This window comes from Panulirus ornatus, chromosome 29 (assembly GCF_036320965.1).
Source record: "Panulirus ornatus isolate Po-2019 chromosome 29, ASM3632096v1, whole genome shotgun sequence".
Lineage (NCBI taxonomy): Eukaryota > Metazoa > Arthropoda > Malacostraca > Decapoda > Palinuridae > Panulirus > Panulirus ornatus.
Window position 1 is genome coordinate 24626907 of NC_092252.1, and position 22225 is coordinate 24649131.

The 22225-nt window shown below is 50.3% G+C and overlaps 1 protein-coding gene across 1 annotated transcript in view; it reads left to right on the top strand.

Moving 5' to 3' along the window:
- The window catches only part of LOC139758207 (protein O-linked-mannose beta-1,2-N-acetylglucosaminyltransferase 1-like), a 221241-nt gene that overhangs the window by 106652 nt on the left and 92364 nt on the right, over positions 1–22225 (top strand). Inside the window, exons 7-10 of the mRNA XM_071679450.1 lie at positions 3070–3140; positions 4917–5072; positions 10713–10823; positions 20419–20614. Coding sequence (XP_071535551.1) covers positions 3070–3140; positions 4917–5072; positions 10713–10823; positions 20419–20614 — 534 coding nt within the window. The remainder of the gene's footprint in view (positions 1–3069; positions 3141–4916; positions 5073–10712; positions 10824–20418; positions 20615–22225) is intronic.

Consider the following 22225-nt stretch of genomic DNA (forward strand, 5'->3'; position numbering starts at 1 on the left):
AGAGAGAAGAGTAAGGAGAGAACTGATTACAGTCATGAAGTTCCTGAACACGTTTGTACAACCTCAATAGTAAAACGTTCCTCGTGAAGTGCAAAATAGAGCAACGAAAAGCCATGACAAGATGCTGAGCTCAGCATCTGCTGAGGCCATGACAAGATGCTGAGCTCAGCATCTGCTGAGGCCATGACAAGATGCTGAGCTCAGCATCTGCTGAGGCCATGACAAGATGCTGAGCTCAGCATCTGCTGAGGCCATGACAAGATGCTGAGCTCAGCATCTGCTGAGGCCATGACAAGATGCTGAGCTCAGCATCTGCTGAGGCCATGATAAGATGCTGAGCTCAGCATCTGCTGAGGCCATGACAAGATGCTGAGCTCAGCATCTGCTGAGGCCATGACAAGATGCTGAGCTCAGCATCTGCTGAGGCCATGACAAGATGCTGAGCTCAGCATCTGCTGAGGCCATGACAAGATGCTGAGCTCAGCATCTGCTGAGGCCATGACAAGATGCTGAGCTCAGCATCTGCTGAGGCCATGACAAGATGCTGAGCTCAGCATCCGCTGAGGCCATGACAAGATGCTGAGCTCAGCATCTGCTGAGGCCATGACAAGATGCTGAGCTCAGCATCTGCTGAGACCATGACAAGATGCTGAGCTCAGCATCTGCTGAGGCCATGACAAGATGCTGAGCTCAGCATCTGCTGAGGCCATGACAAGATGCTGAGCTCAGCATCTGCTGAGGCCATGACAAGATGCTGAGCTCAGCATCTGCTGAGGCCATGACAAGATGCTGAGCTCAGCATCTGCTGAGGCCATGACAAGATGCTGAGCTCAGCATCTGCTGAGGCCATGACAAGATGCTGAGCTCAGCATCTGCTGAGGCCATGACAAGATGCTGAGCTCAGCATCTGCTGAGGCCATGACAAGATGCTGAGCTCAGCATCTGCTGAGGCCATGACAAGATGCTGAGCTCAGCATCTGCTGAGGCCATGACAAGATGCTGAGCTCAGCATCTGCTGAGGCCATGACAAGAGCTGAGCTCAGCATCTGCTGAGGCCATGACAAGATGCTGAGCTCAGCATCTGCTGAGGCCATGACAAGATGCTGAGCTCAGCATCTGCTGAGGCCATGACAAGATGCTGAGCTCAGCATCTGCTGAGGCCATGACAAGATGCTGAGCTCAGCATCTGCTGAGGCCATGACAAGATGCTGAGCTCAGCATCTGCTGAGGCCATGACAAGATGCTGAGCTCAGCATCTGCTGAGGCCATGATAAGATGCTGAGCTCAGCATCTGCTGAGGCCATGACAAGATGCTGAGCTCAGCATCTGCTGGAAGCAGACGGGAGGAAGTGATTCTACTTCATTAGTTCTGGACGACTGGAACAAGCGCTGAACCATGAATGTAGACAGTGTCATCCATGAGCTGGAAAAGTTGTATCATAGCAAGGGTTAAGAGATCGGATCCCCAGAAATGTAATAACTCACAGGTGATCCAATACACACCTTGTGTTTTATTTCACTGCTCAACAAATCGACAGTATTTCAGTGAGATAAACACATTGTCATCATTCCAACCCTCAGCCACACGGTGAAGACTCGATGCTCTATTGGGCTTATATATATTGCAAGCTTCATAATATTGATAATATGAAAAGCTCTACCATTCAATGCCTTGTCAGCTCCCTTGACTTTGGCCATCGTAACTTCGAGAAACGCAAGACCTCTGTGTCTCTCACTATCGTTGACTTTACTAAAGCTTTTTACTCTTCGTCGTAACATAACAATCAACTACACTAAGTGGCGACAGAAATTTCGTTTCATGGCCTGCAGATTCCCTCTGGTGAGCTAGGTCATTCTATTGCCTGCGAGAAGCCATTTCCACCACCTAGTCCCTTACCTGTGGTGCCCCATAGATTACAGAGATAGGATCCTTCTTTTTTTTGCTACCCTATCCTCACCTGATGGATACACCCTGTCTGTTGGAATCACGCCGGCGACTCTGGTCCTGGTACTAACATCGAAAACAGCTTTCCTGATCATATTGTCGTCTAGAATACCCTCAACAAGCCTTCAGAACCCTCAACCTCGTACAGTCCGTGGTGGTCACACATATCAACCTCGTTTTCAAACATATCCCTTCCCCTGGTGTCTGGCTAGGCCTCATCCTCTCTAGGATGTTCAGTCCACCGGCTTTTCTTTTTTTGTGTGTGTCTTGTGGACGACAATGTAAGCAGTGACCGCTATCGTTCAGTCATCCAGCTGGCGTTCTTCAGCTCCTTGTTGACTCAAGGCACACGCATTCCCTATAAAGTATATCGACACACCTCATACATTTTTTCCCAAGTTTACCCAAGCCTTCCACACCTGGTCTTTTTTTTTTATTCACTATGGAAGAGGGATTACTTGGGAAGGTATAGAAAGTGACATTCAGGATCATATTCATTCCGTCTTACATTTCTTATCGAGAGTCACTTCACTTATGATCCGTTTTCCATCAGCCATCACCTGGACTTCATTCAACAATTCGGGATGAAGCAACCAGACCATACACTCCATCGTCACCTGTCACCTCGTATCCCTTATCCCGAGTTGCTGTTCAGTAATACAACATTAGATCCATTTGAGCTTGTACAAGCCGCTACAAGAACGGCCCCATATCCCAACCGTTGTGACCATATTTTGGTCAACACTGTTTAACCTCTCCCCCACACCCCCCTATCTTTGTAGCACACTTTTTATTATTGTGTGTATTTTCTCCGTATATTTTCAGCCTTTGACTGTAACCACTACAATCCATCTGTCATTACAAGGAAGTGGGTGAAGGATGGAGTGATAGATGCTTTGAAGGTATGGCATGTGAACATGCAGGTACGGGTCGGGGGGTCGAAACTGGCACTGGATGGGGTGTGTGTTTTTCGAGTGCCATCACTGGCGCCGGGCGGCCCGTGTGTGGCTGGAGTGCGGCGGTGGGGGTTGTTAGGTTAGTCTATGTGTTGTGTAAAATGTGATCAGTTGTGTCATCCACCAAAGACTGATTGATGTACGTATTCTCCCGTCCACCACCGGCAGGCCTCCATACCCATGACAGAGGACATCCCTGTAGTCATCGTTACCGCCAATAAGCCCCACTACCTGTACAGGTAAGTCATGTTCAGGTGTTTCTTGATGATAACAACCAAGACATTATTGCTACGCCCTTGTTAATGCATGTAATATAGGAAGATCAACCGTGTCTGGCTTCTTCATATGATAAGGTTATCATTTTAAGCGCCTTATTCCGTGCAGTCAATGCTACCATGTGCCTGATAGAGACGGATCCAAAGTGTTTTCCCAGGACAGTTAGTCTTATCAACATCTGTAATAATGAAGAAATGTATTTCTTATCACCGTAATGAAAGATAAGAAAGATCCGAATACATCACAGGGAAGACAGATGAACGAGAGATGACGGAATTCAAATGATTTTTTTGTGTTGATGTCAACACTCGAAATGAACTGCATCGTTTTGGTACTGACTTTATTTTTTCTTGAACACAAGCAATTTACTCATAAAACGTTACCAGATTCTCACGGTTTATTTACATAACAATGTAAGTCAAAATAAAGTCGAATTACCCCTTCCCAGGCCTGAGGCCCAGTGGAGTCAGTGTTGGTTCTGATGGGCATAAGTTGCTTTCGACCGTTAATCACGATGAAACTGACATGATCTTCGTCGTACAGTCTTTTCTGACATGGGGCAAGACTTGATAGTGAAAATCACACTTTTTGTGTCTTGTTGTGTATGTCCAGCCGCGATCCTGTGATGGGAATGGTTGGCATTAAATCAAAACTGTTCTTGGATCACCCGACGCACTTTTGTGGCGAAGAAGACACACTTAAGCCATCACCCTTAAAACACGTCTTACCTCATAGCAACCAAAATTTCGCTCTCGGTTAAGACAATATTCCATGCATATTTTGCAATAGAAAAAAATGTCGAAACCAAAAAGAATTCGTATCATTTTGGTGATAGCAACATAAACATGAAAAACCCTTGAGGAAGAGTGAGATGTTCTTAATGTTGAACTTCAGTTCAATAGAATGCAGGGAACATTAGAGGGACAAAACTAACAAGAGAGAGATGCTCTTGGTGGCTAACACTGGACAAGGTGATGTCATATCCGGGCAGAATTCTGCATTTTATCTTTCCCTCACAAAGTCATCGGTTTCTCGCAACTTGCAACAATTCATCTGTAGAAAATGTCGGTGGGTTGAAGACTGAAATGGTGAAAGTTAAGTAAGCAATTACCTTACAAACTTAGACACATTGAGGGTAGTGGAAACCTGATTAGAGATTCAGTTTTTGCCACTCTCTCTCTCTCTCTCTCTCTCTCTCTCTCTCTCTCTCTCTCTCTCTCTCTCTCTCTCTCTCTCTCTCTCTCTCTCTCTCTCTCTCTCTCTCTCTCTCTCTCCCCCCCTTATCTATGACCCCTCACAACTTTCTTATCTTTTTTCATGAACCTATGACTCCACCACTTTGGGCATTCTTGATGTACAGAATGTGCAACTTAACATGGTATGATCAGTTAAGTTTGCTTCTCAGGAACTGGGAAGGCTAGAGTTCTTCCGATTATCCGGTGGAATAGTGGAGTCCTGCTCTCACATTTAGGGAGGTTCAAACCTCCATATTTACGACTGAGAGCTGAATCCAAAGCAGTGTTTTTTCTTGGAAGCGAATGCCCCTTGTAAAGACTGGATCCAATACTAATATTGTGATAAAATTGATCTTTTATAGAAAAAATGGATGGTTACATCCAGCACCAGTAATGTACTGACGTTAATATATAAATCTTAGGAAATAAGGTAATTGGTCATAGCAGAAGGAATGTTAGTTCACTGTAGCTCTGAGTTTACCGTAAATTATTTTCTTCACACAGAATATTAAAGAACTTCCGGTCGGTGGCCGGTGCAGCTGAGACGAAAGTATTGGTGGTAGTGGATGGTGTACAGCAGGAGACACTGCACCTGGCACGTCTCTTCCAGGTGGAGACCGTTGTGCACACACCCCAGGGGCCACCAGGGGAGAATACTAGGTGAGTGGGGCACACTCCCCAGGGGCCACCAGGGGAGAATACCAGGTAAGTGGGGCACACTCCCCAGGGGCCACCAGGGGAGAATACCAGGTAAGTGGGGCACACTCCCCAGGGGCCACCAGGGGAGAATACCAGGTGAGTGGGGCACACTCCCCAGGGGCCACCAGGGGAGAATACCAGGTGAGTGGGGCACACTCCCCAGGGGTCACCAGGGGAAAATACCAGGTAAGTGGGGCACACTCCCCAGGGGTCACCAGGGAAGAATACCAGGTAAGTGGGGCACACTCCCCAGGGGCCGCCAGGGGAGAATACCAGGTAAGTGGGGCACACTCCCCAGGGGCCACCAGGGGAGAATACCAGGTAAGTGGGGAACACTCCCCAGGGGCCACCAGGGGAGAATACCAGGTGAGTGGGGCACACTCCCCAGGGGCCACCAGGGGAGAATACCAGGTAAGTGGGGCACACTCCCCAGGGGTCACGAGGTAAGTGGTTTATCCTCCCCAGGGGTCACCAGGTAAGTGGTGTACCCTCCTCCCCAGGGGTCACCAGGGGAGTGGTGTACCCTCCTCCCCAGGGGTCACCAGGGGAGTGGTGAACCCTCCTCCCCAGGGGTCACCAGGGGAGTGGTGGGTGACCAGGGGAGTGGTGTACCCTCCTCCCCAGGGGTCACCAGGGGAGTGGTGTACCCTCCTCCCCAGGGGTCACCAGGGGAGTGGTGTACCCTACTCCCCAGGGGTCACCAGGGGAGTGGTGTACCCTCCTCGCCAGGGTCACCAGGGGAGTGGGTGTACCCTCCTCCCCAGGGGTCACCAGGGGAGTGGTGTACCCTCCTCCCCAGGGGTCACCAGGGGAGTGGTGTACCCTCCTCCCCAGGGGTCACCAGGGGAGTGGTGTACCCTCCTCCCCAGGGGTCACCAGGGGAGTGGTGTACCCTCCTCCCCAGGGGTCACCAGGGGAGTGGTGTACCCTCCTCCCCAGGGGTCACCAGGGGAGTGGTGTACCCTCCTCCCCAGGGGTCACCAGGGGAGTGGTGTACCCTCCTCCCCAGGGGTCACCAGGGGAGTGGTGTACCCTCCTCCCCAGGGGTCACCAGGGGAGTGGTGTACCCTCCTCCCCAGGGGTCACCAGGGGAGTGGTGTACCCTCCTCCCCAGGGGTCACCAGGGGAGTGGTGTACCCTCCTCCCCAGGGGTCACCAGGGGAGTGGTGTACCCTCCTCCCCAGGGGTCACCAGGGGAGTGGTGTACCCTCCTCCCCAGGGGTCACCAGGGGAGTGGTGTACCCTCCTCCCCAGGGGTCACCAGGGGAGTGGTGTACCCTCCTCCCCAGGGGTCACCAGGGGAGTGGTGTACCCTCCTCCCCAGGGGTCACCAGGGGAGTGGTGTACCCTCCTCCCCAGGGGTCACCAGGGGAGTGGTGTACCCTCCTCCCCAGGGGTCACCAGGGGAGTGGTGTACCCTCCTCCCCAGGGGTCACCAGGGGAGTGGTGTACCCTCCTCCCCAGGGGTCACCAGGGGAGTGGTGTACCCTCCTCCCCAGGGGTCACCAGGGAGTGGTGTACCCTCCTCCCCAGGGGTCACCAGGGGAGTGGTGTACCCTCCTCCCCAGGGGTCACCAGGGGAGTGGTGTACCCTCCTCCCCAGGGGTCACCAGGGGAGTGGTGTACCCTCCTCCCCAGGGGTCACCAGGGGAGTGGTGTACCCTCCTCCCAGGGGTCACCAGGGGAGTGGTGTACCCTCCTCCCCAGGGGTCACCAGGGGAGTGGTGTACCCTCCTCCCCAGGGGTCACCAGGGGAGTGGTGTACCCTCCTCCCCAGGGGTCACCAGGGGAGTGGTGTACCCTCCTCCCCAGGGGTCACCAGGGGAGTGGTGTACCCTCCTCCCCAGGGGTCACCAGGGGAGTGGTGTACCCTCCTCCCCAGGGGTCACCAGGGGAGTGGTGTACCCTCTCCCCAGGGGTCACCAGGGGAGTGGTGTACCCTCCTCCCCAGGGGTCACCAGGGGAGTGGTGTACCCTCCTCCCCAGGGGTCACCAGGGGAGTGGTGTACCCTCCTCCCCAGGGGTCACCAGGGGAGTGGTGTACCCTCCTCCCCAGGGGTCACCAGGGGAGTGGTGTACCCTCCTCCCCAGGGGTCACCAGGGGAGTGGTGTACCCTCCCCAGGGGTCACCAGGGGAGTGGTGTACCCTCCTCCCCAGGGGTCACCAGGGGAGTGGTGTACCCTCCTCCCAGGGGTCACCAGGGGAGTGGTGTACCCTCCTCCCCAGGGGTCACCAGGGGAGTGGTGTACCCTCCTCCCCAGGGGTCACCAGGGGAGTGGTGTACCCTCCTCCCCAGGGGTCACCAGGGGAGTGGTGTACCCTCCTCCCCAGGGGTCACCAGGGGAGTGGTGTACCCTCCTCCCCAGGGGTCACCAGGGGAGTGGTGTACCCTCCTCCCCAGGGGTCACCAGGGGAGTGGTGTACCCTCCTCCCCAGGGGTCACCAGGGGAGTGGTGTACCCTCCTCCCCAGGGGTCACCAGGGGAGTGGTGTACCCTCCTCCCCAGGGGTCACCAGGGGAGTGGTGTACCCTCCTCCCCAGGGGTCACCAGGGGAGTGGTGTACCCTCCTCCCCAGGGGTCACCAGGGGAGTGGTGTACCCTCCTCCCCAGGGGTCACCAGGGGAGTGGTGTACCCTCCTCCCCAGGGGTCACCAGGGGAGTGGTGTACCCTCCTCCCCAGGGGTCACCAGGGGAGTGGTGTACCCTCCTCCCCAGGGGTCACCAGGGGAGTGGTGTACCCTCCTCCCCAGGGGTCACCAGGGGAGTGGTGTACCCTCCTCCCCAGGGGTCACCAGGGGAGTGGTGTACCCTCCTCCCCAGGGGTCACCAGGGGAGTGGTGTACCCTCCTCCCCAGGGGTCACCAGGGGAGTGGTGTACCCTCCTCCCCAGGGGTCACCAGGGGAGTGGTGTACCCTCCTCCCCAGGGGTCACCAGGGGAGTGGTGTACCCTCCTCCCCAGGGGTCACCAGGGGAGTGGTGTACCCTCCTCCCCAGGGGTCACCAGGGGAGTGGTGTACCCTCCTCCCCAGGGGTCACCAGGGGAGTGGTGTACCCTCCTCCCCAGGGGTCACCAGGGGAGTGGTGTACCCTCCTCCCCAGGGGTCACCAGGGGAGTGGTGTACCCTCCTCCCCAGGGGTCACCAGGGGAGTGGTGTACCCTCCTCCCCAGGGGTCACCAGGGGAGTGGTGTACCCTCCTCCCCAGGGGTCACCAGGGGAGTGGTGTACCCTCCTCCCCAGGGGTCACCAGGGGAGTGGTGTACCCTCCTCCCCAGGGGTCACCAGGGGAGTGGTGTACCCTCCTCCCCAGGGGTCACCAGGGGAGTGGTGTACCCTCCTCCCCAGGGGTCACCAGGGGAGTGGTGTACCCTCCTCCCCAGGGGTCACCAGGGGAGTGGTGTACCCTCCTCCCCAGGGGTCACCAGGGGAGTGGTGTACCCTCCTCCCCAGGGGTCACCAGGGGAGTGGTGTACCCTCCTCCCCAGGGGTCACCAGGGGAGTGGTGTACCCTCCTCCCCAGGGGTCACCAGGGGAGTGGTGTACCCTCCTCCCCAGGGGTCACCAGGGGAGTGGTGTACCCTCCTCCCCAGGGGTCACCAGGGGAGTGGTGTACCCTCCTCCCCAGGGGTCACCAGGTGAGTGGTGTACCCTCCTCCCCAGGGGTCACCAGGGGAGTGGTGAACCCTCCTCCCCAGGGGTCACCAGGGGAGTGGTGTACCCTCCTCCCCAGGGGTCACCAGGGGAGTGGTGAACCCTCCTCCCCAGGGGTCACCAGGTGAGTGGTGTACCCTCCTCCCCAGGGGTCACCAGGGGAGTGGTGTACCCTCCTCCCCAGGGGTCACCAGGGGAGTGGTGTACCCTCCTCCCCAGGGGTCACCAGGTGAGTGGTGTACCGTCCCCAGGGGTCACCAGGGGAGTGGTGTACCCTCCTCCCCAGGGGTCACCAGGGGAGTGGTGTACCCTCCTCCCCAGGGGTCACCAGGGGAGTGGTGTACCCTCCTCCCCAGGGGTCACCAGGGGAGTGGTGTACCCTCCTCCCCAGGGGTCACCAGGGGAGTGGTGTACCCTCCTCCCCAGGGGTCACCAGGGGAGTGGTGTACCCTCCTCCCCAGGGGTCACCAGGGGAGTGGTGTACCCTCCTCCCCAGGGGTCACCAGGGGAGTGGTGTACCCTCCTCCCCAGGGGTCACCAGGGGAGTGGTGTACCCTCCTCCCCAGGGGTCACCAGGGGAGTGGTGAACCCTCCTCCCCAGGGGTCACCAGGGGAGTGGTGTACCCTCCTCCCCAGGGGTCACCAGGGGAGTGGTGTACCCTCCTCCCCAGGGGTCACCAGGGGAGTGGTGTACCCTCCTCCCCAGGGGTCACCAGGGGAGTGGTGTACCCTCCTCCCCAGGGGTCACCAGGGGAGTGGTGTACCCTCCTCCCAGGGGTCACCAGGGGAGTGGTGTACCCTCCTCCCCAGGGGTCACCAGGGGAGTGGTGTACCCTCCTCCCAGGGGTCACCAGGGGAGTGGTGTACCCTCCTCCCCAGGGGTCACCAGGGGAGTGGTGTACCCTCCTCCCCAGGGGTCACCAGGGGAGTGGTGTACCCTCCTCCCCAGGGGTCACCAGGGGAGTGGTGTACCCTCCCCAGGGGTCACCAGGGGAGTGGTGTACCCTCCTCCCCAGGGGTCACCAGGGGAGTGGTGTACCCTCCTCCCCAGGGGTCACCAGGGGAGTGGTGTACCCTCCTCCCAGGGGTCACCAGGGGAGTGGTGTACCCTCCTCCCCAGGGGTCACCAGGGGAGTGGTGTACCCTCCTCCCCAGGGGTCACCAGGGGAGTGGTGTACCCTCCTCCCCAGGGGTCACCAGGGGAGTGGTGTACCCTCCTCCCCAGGGGTCACCAGGGGAGTGGTGTACCCTCCTCCCCAGGGGTCACCAGGGGAGTGGTGTACCCTCCTCCCCAGGGGTCACCAGGGAGTGGTGTACCCTCCTCCCCAGGGGTCACCAGGGGAGTGGTGTACCCTCCTCCCCAGGGGTCACCAGGGGAGTGGTGTACCCTCCTCCCCAGGGGTCACCAGGGGAGTGGTGTACCCTCCTCCCCAGGGGTCACCAGGGGAGTGGTGTACCCTCCTCCCCAGGGGTCACCAGGGGAGTGGTGTACCCTCCTCCCCAGGGGTCACCAGGGGAGTGGTGTACCCTCCTCCCCAGGGGTCACCAGGGGAGTGGTGTACCCTCCTCCCCAGGGGTCACCAGGGGAGTGGTGTACCCTCCTCCCCAGGGGTCACCAGGGGAGTGGTGTACCCTCCCCAGGTACGGGAAGACGAAAACTAAACTTGATAGTCCAAGTTGTATCCAGAATGTATCTTTCTCTTCAGTTATTGAAATTAGATATAATGTCTGCATTACATTATCTTTTGAAGTAGATGAAAAGATACTAGACTCTACGTCTGTATATGTTGTCCATGAACATCTCGCTGGAAGATAAAGTTTCCTCGTTAAATCGACTTATTCTTACCCCTCACCAAACTCACCCAGCTCCTCCAGGTTTCCCGTTAAGTAATCTCACCATTTCCCGTTGTCTGTTATCTTGGGTCTCAATCACCGTTTCCTTCGGCAGAACGAACATGAACGTTGGCTTCGCCCTGTACAGTGTGTTCGAGCGCTGGCCACACGTGGACAAGGCCATTCTGCTGGAGGACGACCTCCTGCTGGCGCCGGACCTGCTCAGGTCAGACCACACTCTCATGACCACAACATGTTCTCCTCTCCTCCAGAACCATCTATACTATCATTATCATCATCACATTATTATCATTATTATTATCATTATTATCATTATTATTGGTATAATACTTAATCCCTGTTTCCCATGTTAACCGGGTAGCGCCAGCAAACAGACGAAGAATGGCCTTTCCGCTCATATATACACACACACACACACACATATATATATATTTCTTTTTTTGTTTTTTCATACTATTTGCCATTTCCCGCGTTAGCGAGGTAGCGTTAAGAACAGAGAACTGGGCCTTAGAGGGAATATCCTCACCTGACCCCCTTCTCTGTTCCTTCTTTTGGAAAATTAAAAAAAAAAACAAGAAAGGGGAGGATTTCCAGCCACCCGCTCCCTCCCCTTTTAGTCGCCTTCTACGACACGCAGGGAATACGTGGGAAGTATTCTTTCTCCCCTATCCCCAGGGATAATATATATATATATATATATATATATATATATATATATATATATATATATATATATATATATATATATATATATATATACATAGAGGCCCATACACGCTCATGTACATACGTATACATTTTTTTTTCATACTATTCGCCATTTCCCGCGTTAGCGAGGTAGCGTTAAGAACAGAGGACTGAGCCTTTGAGGGAATATCCTCACTTGGCCCCCTTCTCTGTTCCTTCTTTGGGGAAATTAAAAACGAGAGGGGAGGATTTCCAGCCCCCCGCTCCCTCCCCTTTTAGTCGCCTTCTACGACACGCAGGGAATACGTGGGAAGTATTCTTTCTCCCCTATCCCCAGGGATGATATATATATATATATATATATATATATATATATATATATATATATATATATATATATATATATATATATATATATATATATATATATATATATATATATATATATATATATATATATGTATATATATATATCATCCCTGGGGATAGGGGAGAAAGAATGCTTCCCACGCATTCCTCACGTGTCGTAGAAGGCGACTAGAGGGGACGGGAGCGGGGAGCCAGAAACCCTCCCCTCCTTGTATTTTAACTTTCTAAAAGGGGAAACAGAAGAAGGAGTCACGCGGGGAGTGCTCATCCTCCTCGAAGGCTCAGATTGGGGTGTCTAAATGTGTCTGGATGTAACCAAGATGAGAAAAAAGGAGAGATAGGTAATATGTTTGAGGAAAGGAACCTGGATGTTTTGGCTCTGAGTGAAACGAAGCTCAAGGGTAAAGGAGAAGAGTGGTTTTGGAATGTCTTGGGAGTAAAGTCAGGGGTTAGTGAGAGGACAAGAGCAAGGGAAGGAGTAGCACTACTCCTGAAACAGGAGTTGTGGGAGTATGTGATAGAATGTAAGAAAGTAAATTCCAGATTGATATGGGTAAAACTGGAAGTTGATGGAGAGAGATGAGTGATAATTGGTGCATATGCACCTGGGCATGAGAAGAAAGATCATGAGAGGTAAGTGTTTTGGGAGCAGCTGAATGAGTGTGTTAGTGGTTTTGATGCACGAGACGGGGTTATAGTGATGGGTGATTTGAATGCAAAGGTGAGTAATGTGACAGTTGAGGGAATAATTGCTATACATGGAGTGTTCAGTGTTGTAAATAGAAATGGTGAAGAGCTTGTAGATTTATGTGCTGAAAAAGGACTGGTGATTGGGAATACTTGCTTTAAAAAGCGAGATATACGTAAGTATACGTATGTAAGTAGGAGAGATGGCCAGAGAGCGTTATTGGACTACGTGTTAATTGATAGGCGCGCGAAAGAGAGACTTTTGGATGTAAATGTGCTGAGAGGTGCAACTGGAGGGATGTCTGATGATTATCTTGTGGAGTCGAAAAGATGAAAAAATGTTGGAGTGAAGAGAGTGGTGAGAGAAAGTGAGCTTGGGAAGGAGACTTGTGTAAGGAAGTACAATGAGAGACTGAGTACAGAATGGAAAAAGGTGAGAACAAAGGAGGTAAGGGGAGTGGGGGAGGAATGGGATGTATTTAGGAAGCAGTGATGGCCTGCGCAAGCGATGCTTGTGGCATGAGAAGCGTGGGAGGTGGACAGATTAAAAAGGGTAGGGAGTGGTGGGATGAAGAAGTAAGGTTATTAGTGAAAGAGAAGAGAGAGGCATGTGGACGACTTTTGCAGGGAAAAATGCAAATGAGTGAGAGATGCATAAAAGAAAGAGACAGGAGGTCAAGAGAAAGGTGCAAGAGGTAAAAAAGAGGGCAAATGAGAGTTGGGGTGAGAGAGTATCATTAAATTTTAGGGATAATAAAAAGATGTTTTGGAAGGAGGTAAATAAAGTGCGTAAGACAAGGGAGCAAATGGGACCTTCAGTGAAGAGGGATAATTGGGAGGTGATAACAAGTAGTGGTGATGTGAGAGGGAGATGGAGTGAGTATTTTGAAGGTTTGTTGAATGTGTTTGATGATAGAGTTGCAGATATAGGGTGTTTTGGTCGAGGTGGTATGCAAAGTGAGAGGGTTAGGGAAAATGATTTGGTAAACAGAGAAGAGGTAGTAAAAGCTTTGCGGAAGATGAAAGCCGGTAAGGCAGCGAGTTTGGATGGTATTGCAGTGGAATTCATTAAAAAAGGGGATGACTGTATTGTTGACTGGTTGGTAAGGTTATTTAATGTATGTATGACTCATGGTGAGGTGCCTGAGGATTGGCGGAATGCTTGCACAGTGCCATTGTACAAAGGCAAAGGGGATAAGCGTGAGTGCTCATATTACAGAGGTATAAGTTTGTCGATTATTCCTGGTAAATTATATAGGAGGGTATTGATTGAGAGGGTGAAGGCATGTACAGAGCATCAGTTTGGGGAAGAGCAGTGTGGTTTCAGAAGTGGTAGAGGATGTGTGGATCAGGTGTTTGCTTTGAAGAATGTATGTGAGAAATACTTAGAAAAGCAAATGGATTTGTTTGTAGCATTTATGGATCTGGAGAAGGCATATGAAAGAGTTGATAGAGATGCTCTGTGGAAGGTATTAAGAATATATGGTGTGGGAGGCAAGTTGTTAGAAGCAGTGAAAAGTTTTTATCGAGGATGTAAGGCATGTGTACGCGTAGGAAGAGAGGAAAATGATTGGTTCTCAGTGAATGTAGGTTTGCGGCAGGGGTGTGTGATGTCTCTATGGTTGTTTAATTTGTTTATGGATGAGGTTGTTAGGGAGGTGAATGCAAGAGTTTTGGAAAGAGGGGAAAGTATGCAGTCTGTTGTGGATGAGAGAGCTTGGGACGTGAGTCAGTTGTTGTTCGCTGATGATACACCGCTGGTGGCTGATTCATGTGAGAAACTGCAGAAGCTGGTGACTGAGTTTGGTAAAGTGTGTGAAGAAGAAAGTTGAGAGTAAATGTGAATACAAGCAAGGTTATTAGGTACAGTAGGGTTGAGGGTCAAGTCAATTGGGAGGTAAGTTTGAATGGAGAAAAACTGTAGGAAGTAAAGTGTTTTAGATATCTGGGAGTGGATCTGGCAGCGGATGGAACCATGGAAGCGGAAGTGAATCATCGGGTGGGGGAGGGAGCGAAAATTCTGGGAGCCTTGAAGAATGTTTGGAAGTCGAGAACATTATCTCGGAAAGCATAAATGGGTATGTTTGAAGGAATAGTGGTTCCAACAATGTTGTATGGTTGCGAGGCGTGGGCTATAGATAGAGTTGTGCGCAGGTGGGTGGATGTGCTGGAAATGAGATGTTTGAAGACAATATGTGGTGTGAGGTGGTTTGATAAGTAATGTAAGGATAAGAAAGATGTGTGGTAATAAAAAGAGCGTGGTTGAGAGAGCAGAAGAGGGTGTTTTGAAATGGTTTGGTCACATAGAGAGAATGAGTGAGGAAAGATTGACCAAGAGGATATATGTGTCAGAAGTGAAGGGAACGAGGAGAAGTGGGAGACCAAATTGGAGGTGGAAAGATGGAGTGAAAAATATTTTGAGTGATCATGGCCTGAACATGCAGGAAGGTGAAAGGCGTGCAAGGAATAGAGTGAATTGGAACGATGTGGTATACCGGGGTCGACGTGCTGTCAGTTGATTGAACCAGGGCATGTGAAGCGTCTCGGGTAAACCATAGAAAGTTCTGTGAGGCCTGGATGTGGAAAGGAAGCTGTGGATGGCTTGGTGCCGCGAGGAGAGTTTGGAGACCGAATCTTGCTAGATGGACTGTCGGGTCCCAAGGAAGCTCCACTAGTCGATGTGAGGGTAGAAACAGATTTCTTCACGGGCCATGCTCTTGTGGGGGTTGTAGATAGGTTGCCTGTCTCAGGCGTGGACCTTGTGTTAGGCAGTGACCTAGCGGGTGGGAAGATGAACCCAGTGCCGATGTTGCCTGGGGCCCGGTAGAGTCCGCGGAGGCAGTGCATCTTGAGGAAGAGGTACCAGAGACAATCCCCAAGTACGATGGTGCCAGGTCCATGACAGCTGGCACGGCAGGCCGTGTGCCTGAGGACGTAGCCGTTGAAACGCAGGAAGTGAAGACTCTTCCTCCGAGTGAGACCGGCGAGAGGAAGCTGTGTGATACCCTCTCCCCAGGTGTAGACTCCGTTGAGACGGAGGACTTGAAGACTGTTCTTCCTGAGAATGAGACCAGCGAGAGGAAGCTGTGTGATACCCTCTCCCCTGGTATAGCCTCCGTTGAGACGGAGGACTTGAAGACTCTCCTGAGAGTGAGACCTAGTGAGGAGAAGCTGCGTGATACCCTCTCCCCTGGTGTAGACTCCGTTGAGACGGAGGATTTGAAGACTCTCCCTGAGAGTGATATTAGTGAGGAGAAGCTGTGTGGTACCTCCTGTGCTGGTTTCGAGTCCGTACGAAAATCAGTGGGTGAGACTGAGGATTTGCCTCGTTCCCATTCATGAGAGACTCAGGAACGGAGGACGAGATGGCCTGACAGACGGTCTCGATTGAGAAGCTTCGAGACGGGCGACGAGGTGTTTAGGCGCGGAGGTCGGAGATAATGCCACGTCAACATGCTTAAACCATATTTCAGTCGTGATCCTCCTCCTTTGGAACCGACGGTGCCAGTCTGCATCATCCAACGTCCGCGGTAGCCGTGTGTGACGAAGTCGACGACATAGCTGCGAGTGCCTCGGAGACCTGGGAACCGGACGGAGGCGCGAACGGGAAGTGGGAGGCGAAACTTTCGCATCTGACGGAGGAACAACGTGTGCAGATGTCCGCCTTGCTGCCAAAACACCCGGAGGTTTTCCGAAACACACCTGGACAGACCTCGCTCACAAGCCATGATGTGGACGTGGGAGAAGCCCGACCTATTATATTAGCTCCGTACCGGGTGAACCCACAACGAGCAGCCATCCTTCGCACTGAGCTGAACTATAAACTTGAGCACGACCTGATTGAGCCATGTCAGTCAGAGTGGAGCTTCCCTGTTACTCTCGTATCCAAGTCCGATGGGACCCATCGGTTCTGTATTGACTACCGCCGGGTTAATGAGGTGACAAGAACTGACAGTTACCCTCTGCCGCGAGTGGAAGATTGCAAAGATCGCGTCGGTGATGCTCGCTTCCTGTCAAAATTAGATCTCAGAAAAGGGTACTGGCAGATTAGATTGACAGAGAGAGCACAAGATATCAGTACCTTTGTAGTGCTAGGACAGACTTATAAGTGTAAAGTGATGCCTTTTGGCATGAAGAATGCCCCTGCTACATTTCAACGACTTATGGACATCCTCATCAGAGACCTGCCTGGTTGTGTCGTCTACCTGGATGATATTGTGATATACAGTCAGAGTTGGGACGAACATCTACAGACACTTGACAACGTTCTGACGGCCTTGAATAAAGCTAACCTTGTTCTCAATTGGGACAAATGCGAGTCTGTGAAGGCCAAGGTGCAATATTTGGGTTATGTGATCGGTCAAGGTGAGCTAGCCCCACCGACTGCAAAGGTCCAGTCTTTATCCCAGATGAGTGCCCCCCGATCTCGAAGAGAACTGAGACGTTGTATGGGTATGGTTGGGTACTATAGGATGTTCATTGTAAATTTTGCAACAGTCGCAGCCCCTCTGACAGATTTATTGAAGAAAGATGTTAGATATGTTTGGAATGAGCAGTGTGAGATGGCCTTTCATCAATTAAAATCCATGCTTTGTAATAGTCCTATCTTGTAGGCTCCTGATTTTGATCAACCTTTCAAGTTAGCTGTTGATGCCAGCAATGTGGGAGCCGGTGCTGTCCTCTTGCAGGACGACGAGAACCATGTTGAGCAACCTGTAAGTTATTTTAATAAGAAATTCAATCAAGCCCAAAGGAATTATTCCATCATTTAGAAGGAACTTTTGTCTTTAATATTTGTATTATAACACTTTCTGTATATTTGTGCCTTTCAGGTAATCATTTTACAGTGTACTGACTACCAACACCTTTCAAAATGTTAACAAGTTACGAGATGGGAGTCAGAAATTAACTAGGTGGGCCTTGTTCCTTCAAGAGTATCATTTAGATATTCACTATATCGCTGGCGCACATAATGTGTTAGCTGATTGGTTATCCCGCTCTTAAGGTGAGAAAATTTCTCTTGCAGGAATTTTCTCCTTTAAGGAGGGTGTGTGTCTGTGTGTGTCTGTGTGTGTGTGTTACGAACGTGTGTGCGTGTGCCCACATGTTCGTGTATATAACGTGTGTGCGTCCTTGTGTATGGTGGTGCAATCCTGTTTTGAAGCCAGATGGCGACTTGTTCTTGAGCAACCGGACCCTTATCAGAGGCGAGAGATTAGGGTGTCAATCAGCTACGGGGTATGTCATCGCTGGTGTCGTAAACAAGAGCACAAAGGAGGTTGAACTACGCAGAATGTGCGACGGACTTTAGGATTCTCCAACCAATCACAATTGGATCTTAGTCCCATAGCCAATCAAGGATAACGTTATAGCAACAGGGTGGACGCTCGTCTTTTCTTGTAATAAATACCCATGACATCCGTTGAGACTCGATTTCTCTTTCTCTAGCCCAGCGAGGTAGTGGTGTCCACCCTACTGTAAGCACATTACCCTAGTGAGGTGCGTGACACAGACCCTATAATGTTTTGCCTGACATAATTGAGTATCATAGAATTGTAACTTTTCATAGAAGGGTCTAATAAGTGTAATGTTATCGAACAAATTGTCATAAAGGAAAGAGATCTCATGGTTTGAAATTTTACGTGGAATGTTAACTCATGTTCAATGTTAAATTCATGTTCAATGTTAAACTCATGTTCACTGTTAACGTAAATGATTCATGCCTGATTTATGTGCTTTTTTTTGTACAGGGAAGATGAAACGGGGAAAATGAAACACGATAAGTCCCCAAATGCACTTTCATGTACTAATCACATCATCAGAGGAGATACAAGAAAGAAATGTAACAGTCAGTTGATATACAACTAAGAGACGCAGCTAGGACGCCATTTGGTAAACAAGTGATTGTCAAGACAACGAGCGTATCATAAACAAATGGCGTTCTAGCTGCGTCTCTTCGTTGTATATCAACTGACTGTTACATTTATGTTTTGTATCTCCCCTCATGATGTGATTATTACACGAAAGTGCACTTGAGAACTTATCGTGTTTCACTTTCCCCGTGGACGCACAGGAATATATATGTACATATCCATGCTAGCTTTCCTTCATCCATTCCCGGCATCGCTCTCCCCTGCTTCAGCGAGTTAGCGCCAGGAAAACAGACAAAAAGGCCACATTCATTCACACTCAGTCTTTAACTGTCATGTGTAATGCACCGAAACCACAGCTTCCTATCCACATACAGACCCCACAGACCTTTCTATGGTTTACCCCAGACGCTTCACATGCCCTGGTTCAGTCCATTGACAGCACTTCGACCCCAGTATACCATATCGTTCCAATTCACTCTATTCCTTGCATGCCTATCACCCTCTTGCATGTTCAAGCCCCGATGGCTCAAAATCTTTTTCACTCCAGTAGGAGTTCATATTATTTCATTCAACATGTAATTTTTCTATACATGTGGCACATGTTTCGTGGAGACAATCCACCTCATCAGTTGCTGATACCTAATAAAGATTTTAAATCTCAACATCAAAACAGAAGTATCGTCCTACGTCTACAAACTAGACAACACACTAGCCTGACAGAAAGTAACAGTTAAAAGGGAGAGTGGCTAAGGGGGTAGGTAGCTAGGTGTGTCAGGGACTACTTTTCTTGTATTTTCGTTTTTTTTTTTCTAATTCTCTCATGATAATTTGTTGATTGATAGGATGGGTTTTAAAGTTTCCTGGGGACAAATCAAAGTTCGTTGTATGAGCAATTAAGGCAGATTCAATGACGTTGCGGTGGCATGATCAGCAGAAGTGTATAGAATAAGTGGATTTTTAAAGTGTACATGGTGATCGTTACCATGAAAAGCGTTTAGCGATCGCGTTTTTGTAGTCATTCTTCTTTCACACCGTTTACCAAACTCAATCACCAGCATCTGCACTTTCTCACCCGAATCAGCCACCAGCGCTGTATCATCAGCGAACAATAACTCCAAGCCCTCTCATCCACAACAGACTGCAGACTTGCCCCTCTCTCCAAAGCTCTTACATTCACCTCCCTAACGACCCCATCCGTAAACAAATTAAACAACCATGGAGACATCATACACCCCTGCCGCAAACCGACATTCACTGGGAACCAATCACTTTCCTCTCTTCCTACTCGTACACATGCCTTACACTTTTCACTGATTCTAGCAACTTGCCTCCCACACCATATGCTCTTACTACCTTCCACAGAGCATCTCTATCAACTTTGTCATATGCCTTCTCCAGATCTATAAATGCTACATACAAATCCATTAGCTTTTCTAAGTATTTCTCACATACATTCTTCAAAGCAAACACCTGATCCACACATCCTCTACCACTTCTGAAACCACATTGCTCTTCCCTAATCTGATGCTCTGTACATGCCTTCACCCTCGCAATCAATACCCTCCTGTATAATTTCCCAGGAATACTCGACAAACTTATACCTCTGTTTTTGAGCACTCACCTTTATCCCCTTTGCTTTTGTACAATGGCACTATGCAAGCATTCCGCCAACCCTTAGGTACTTCACCATGAGCCATACATACATTGAATAACCTTACCAACCAGTCAACAATACAGTCACCCCCTTTTTAAATAAATTCCACTGCAATGCCATCCAAACCTGCCGCCTTGCCCGCTTTATATCGTCCACAAAGCTTTTACTACCTCTTCTCTGTTTACCAAATCATTCTCCCTGACCCTCATACTTCGTATACCACCTCAGCCAAAACACCCTATATCTGCCACTCTATCATCTAACACACTCAGTAAACCTTCAAAATACTCTTTCCTTCTCCTTCTCACATCACCATTACTTGTTATCTCCTCCCCATTATGTAGTAATGATTTACCCTTGACTTGTTTACAATGATTCTTAGTTCAGATTCACCTGCTCCTCTCCTTCCTTAGGCTTACTTTACTGGACGTATCTTCTCAATACATCTGTTTTTTGAGCTTTTGTTGACATCTTGCCACTATCCTCTGCTAATGCCTCTGGCTAAACTGTCATTTGCCCTTCTGCTACAGTTACTTCCACCAGGCGGCGCCGGCGTTAACGCTGGACCCGACGCTCTACCTCGTCAACGCCTTCGGCCAGAACTCATACCCTTGCACTGCCAGAGACCCCACCACCATCCTGCGGGCTGAGATGTATCCTCAGTACGGCTGGATGACCACCAGACGCTGGGTTCAGCACGTCCTTCCCCTGTGGGTGCCTCCTGGGGTGAGTTTACTGGTGACTGGTGTTCCCTCAGGAGACATATGGTTGGCGGGGAGCTCACCTCTCATGAAGTAAGCGGCTGTATACACATGTTTAAGTGATAGCGTTTTACGTCAGGGCAACGAGTATTCCAACCCTTGCTCTGCCGTGTAGCAGGCAGGATGGTACGCCTGTAGATGTATTTCTGGGTATTACCCCCAGCATATGATACCTTCCCTTGGTTCATGCCCGGATGAATTATATTAGTTTCTTCCCTTCCCATTTGGCGTACCACCGGTGATGTGTGAACCACGGGGAGATGTAGATAGTGGGTGGGGTACTATTCCTACAAACATACCTATTTTTGCTCTTCGAGACAGCGTTCTCTCTTTTCACACATTCTTCATCGCTCCCAAAACCTCTACCCCTTCCCCACCCTACGACTCGCTTTAGCTTCCATGGTTCCATTCGCTGCTAAGTCCACTCCCAGATACCTAAACACTTCACTTCCTCCAATTTTTCTCCATTCAAGCTTACATCCCAACTAACTTGTCCCTCAACCCTGTTGAACCTAATAACCTTGCTCTTATTCATATTTACTCTCATTTCACACACTTTTCCAAACTCATTCACCAACTTTTGCAGTTTCTTACTCGAATCAGCCACCAGCGCTGTATCATCGGCGAACAACTGACTCACTTCCCAGGCCCTCTAATCCCCATCAGATTGCATACTCGCCCCTCTCCAAATCTCTTGAATTTACCTCCCTAACCACCCCATCCATAAACAGATTAAACAATGATGGAGACATTACACCCCTACCGCAGAACGCATTTCACTAGGAACCAATCACTCTCCTCTCTTTCTACACGTACACATGCCTTAAATCCTTGGTAAAACTTGTCACTGCTTTTAGCAACTTACCTCCCATACCATATACTCTTAATACCTTCCACAAAGCATCTTTATCAACCCCATCATAGCCCTCTCCAGATTCATAAATGCCACATACAAATTCATCTGTTTTTTCTAAATATTTCTCATACACATTCTTCAAAGCAAACACTTGGTCCACACATCCTCTGCCACTTCTGAAACAACACTGCTCTTCCCCAATATGATGCTCTGCACATGCTTTCACCCTCTCAATCAATAACCTTCCATACAATTTTTCAGGAATACTCAACAAACTTATGCCTCTGTAGTTTGAACACTCACCTTTATCCCCTTTGCCTTAGTACAATGGCACTATATATGCATTCGCCAATATTCAGGTGCTTCACCATGAGCCATACATACACTGAATATCCTTACCAACCAATCGATAACACAGTCACCACACTTTCTTGATAAATTCAACTGCAACACCATCCAAACCCGCCGCCTTTCCGGATTTCATCTTCTGCGAGCCTTTCACCATCTCTTCTCTCTTAACCAAACCATTCTTCCTGACCCTCTCACCTCGCACACCACCCCGACCAAAACACCCTGTAACTGCCACTCTATCATCAAACATATTCATTCAACAAACCTTCAAAATACTCACTCCATCTCCTTCTCACTTCATCACTACCTGTTATCACTTCCACCCTTGCCCCATTTACCAATGTTCCCATTTGTTCTCTTGTCTTTCGC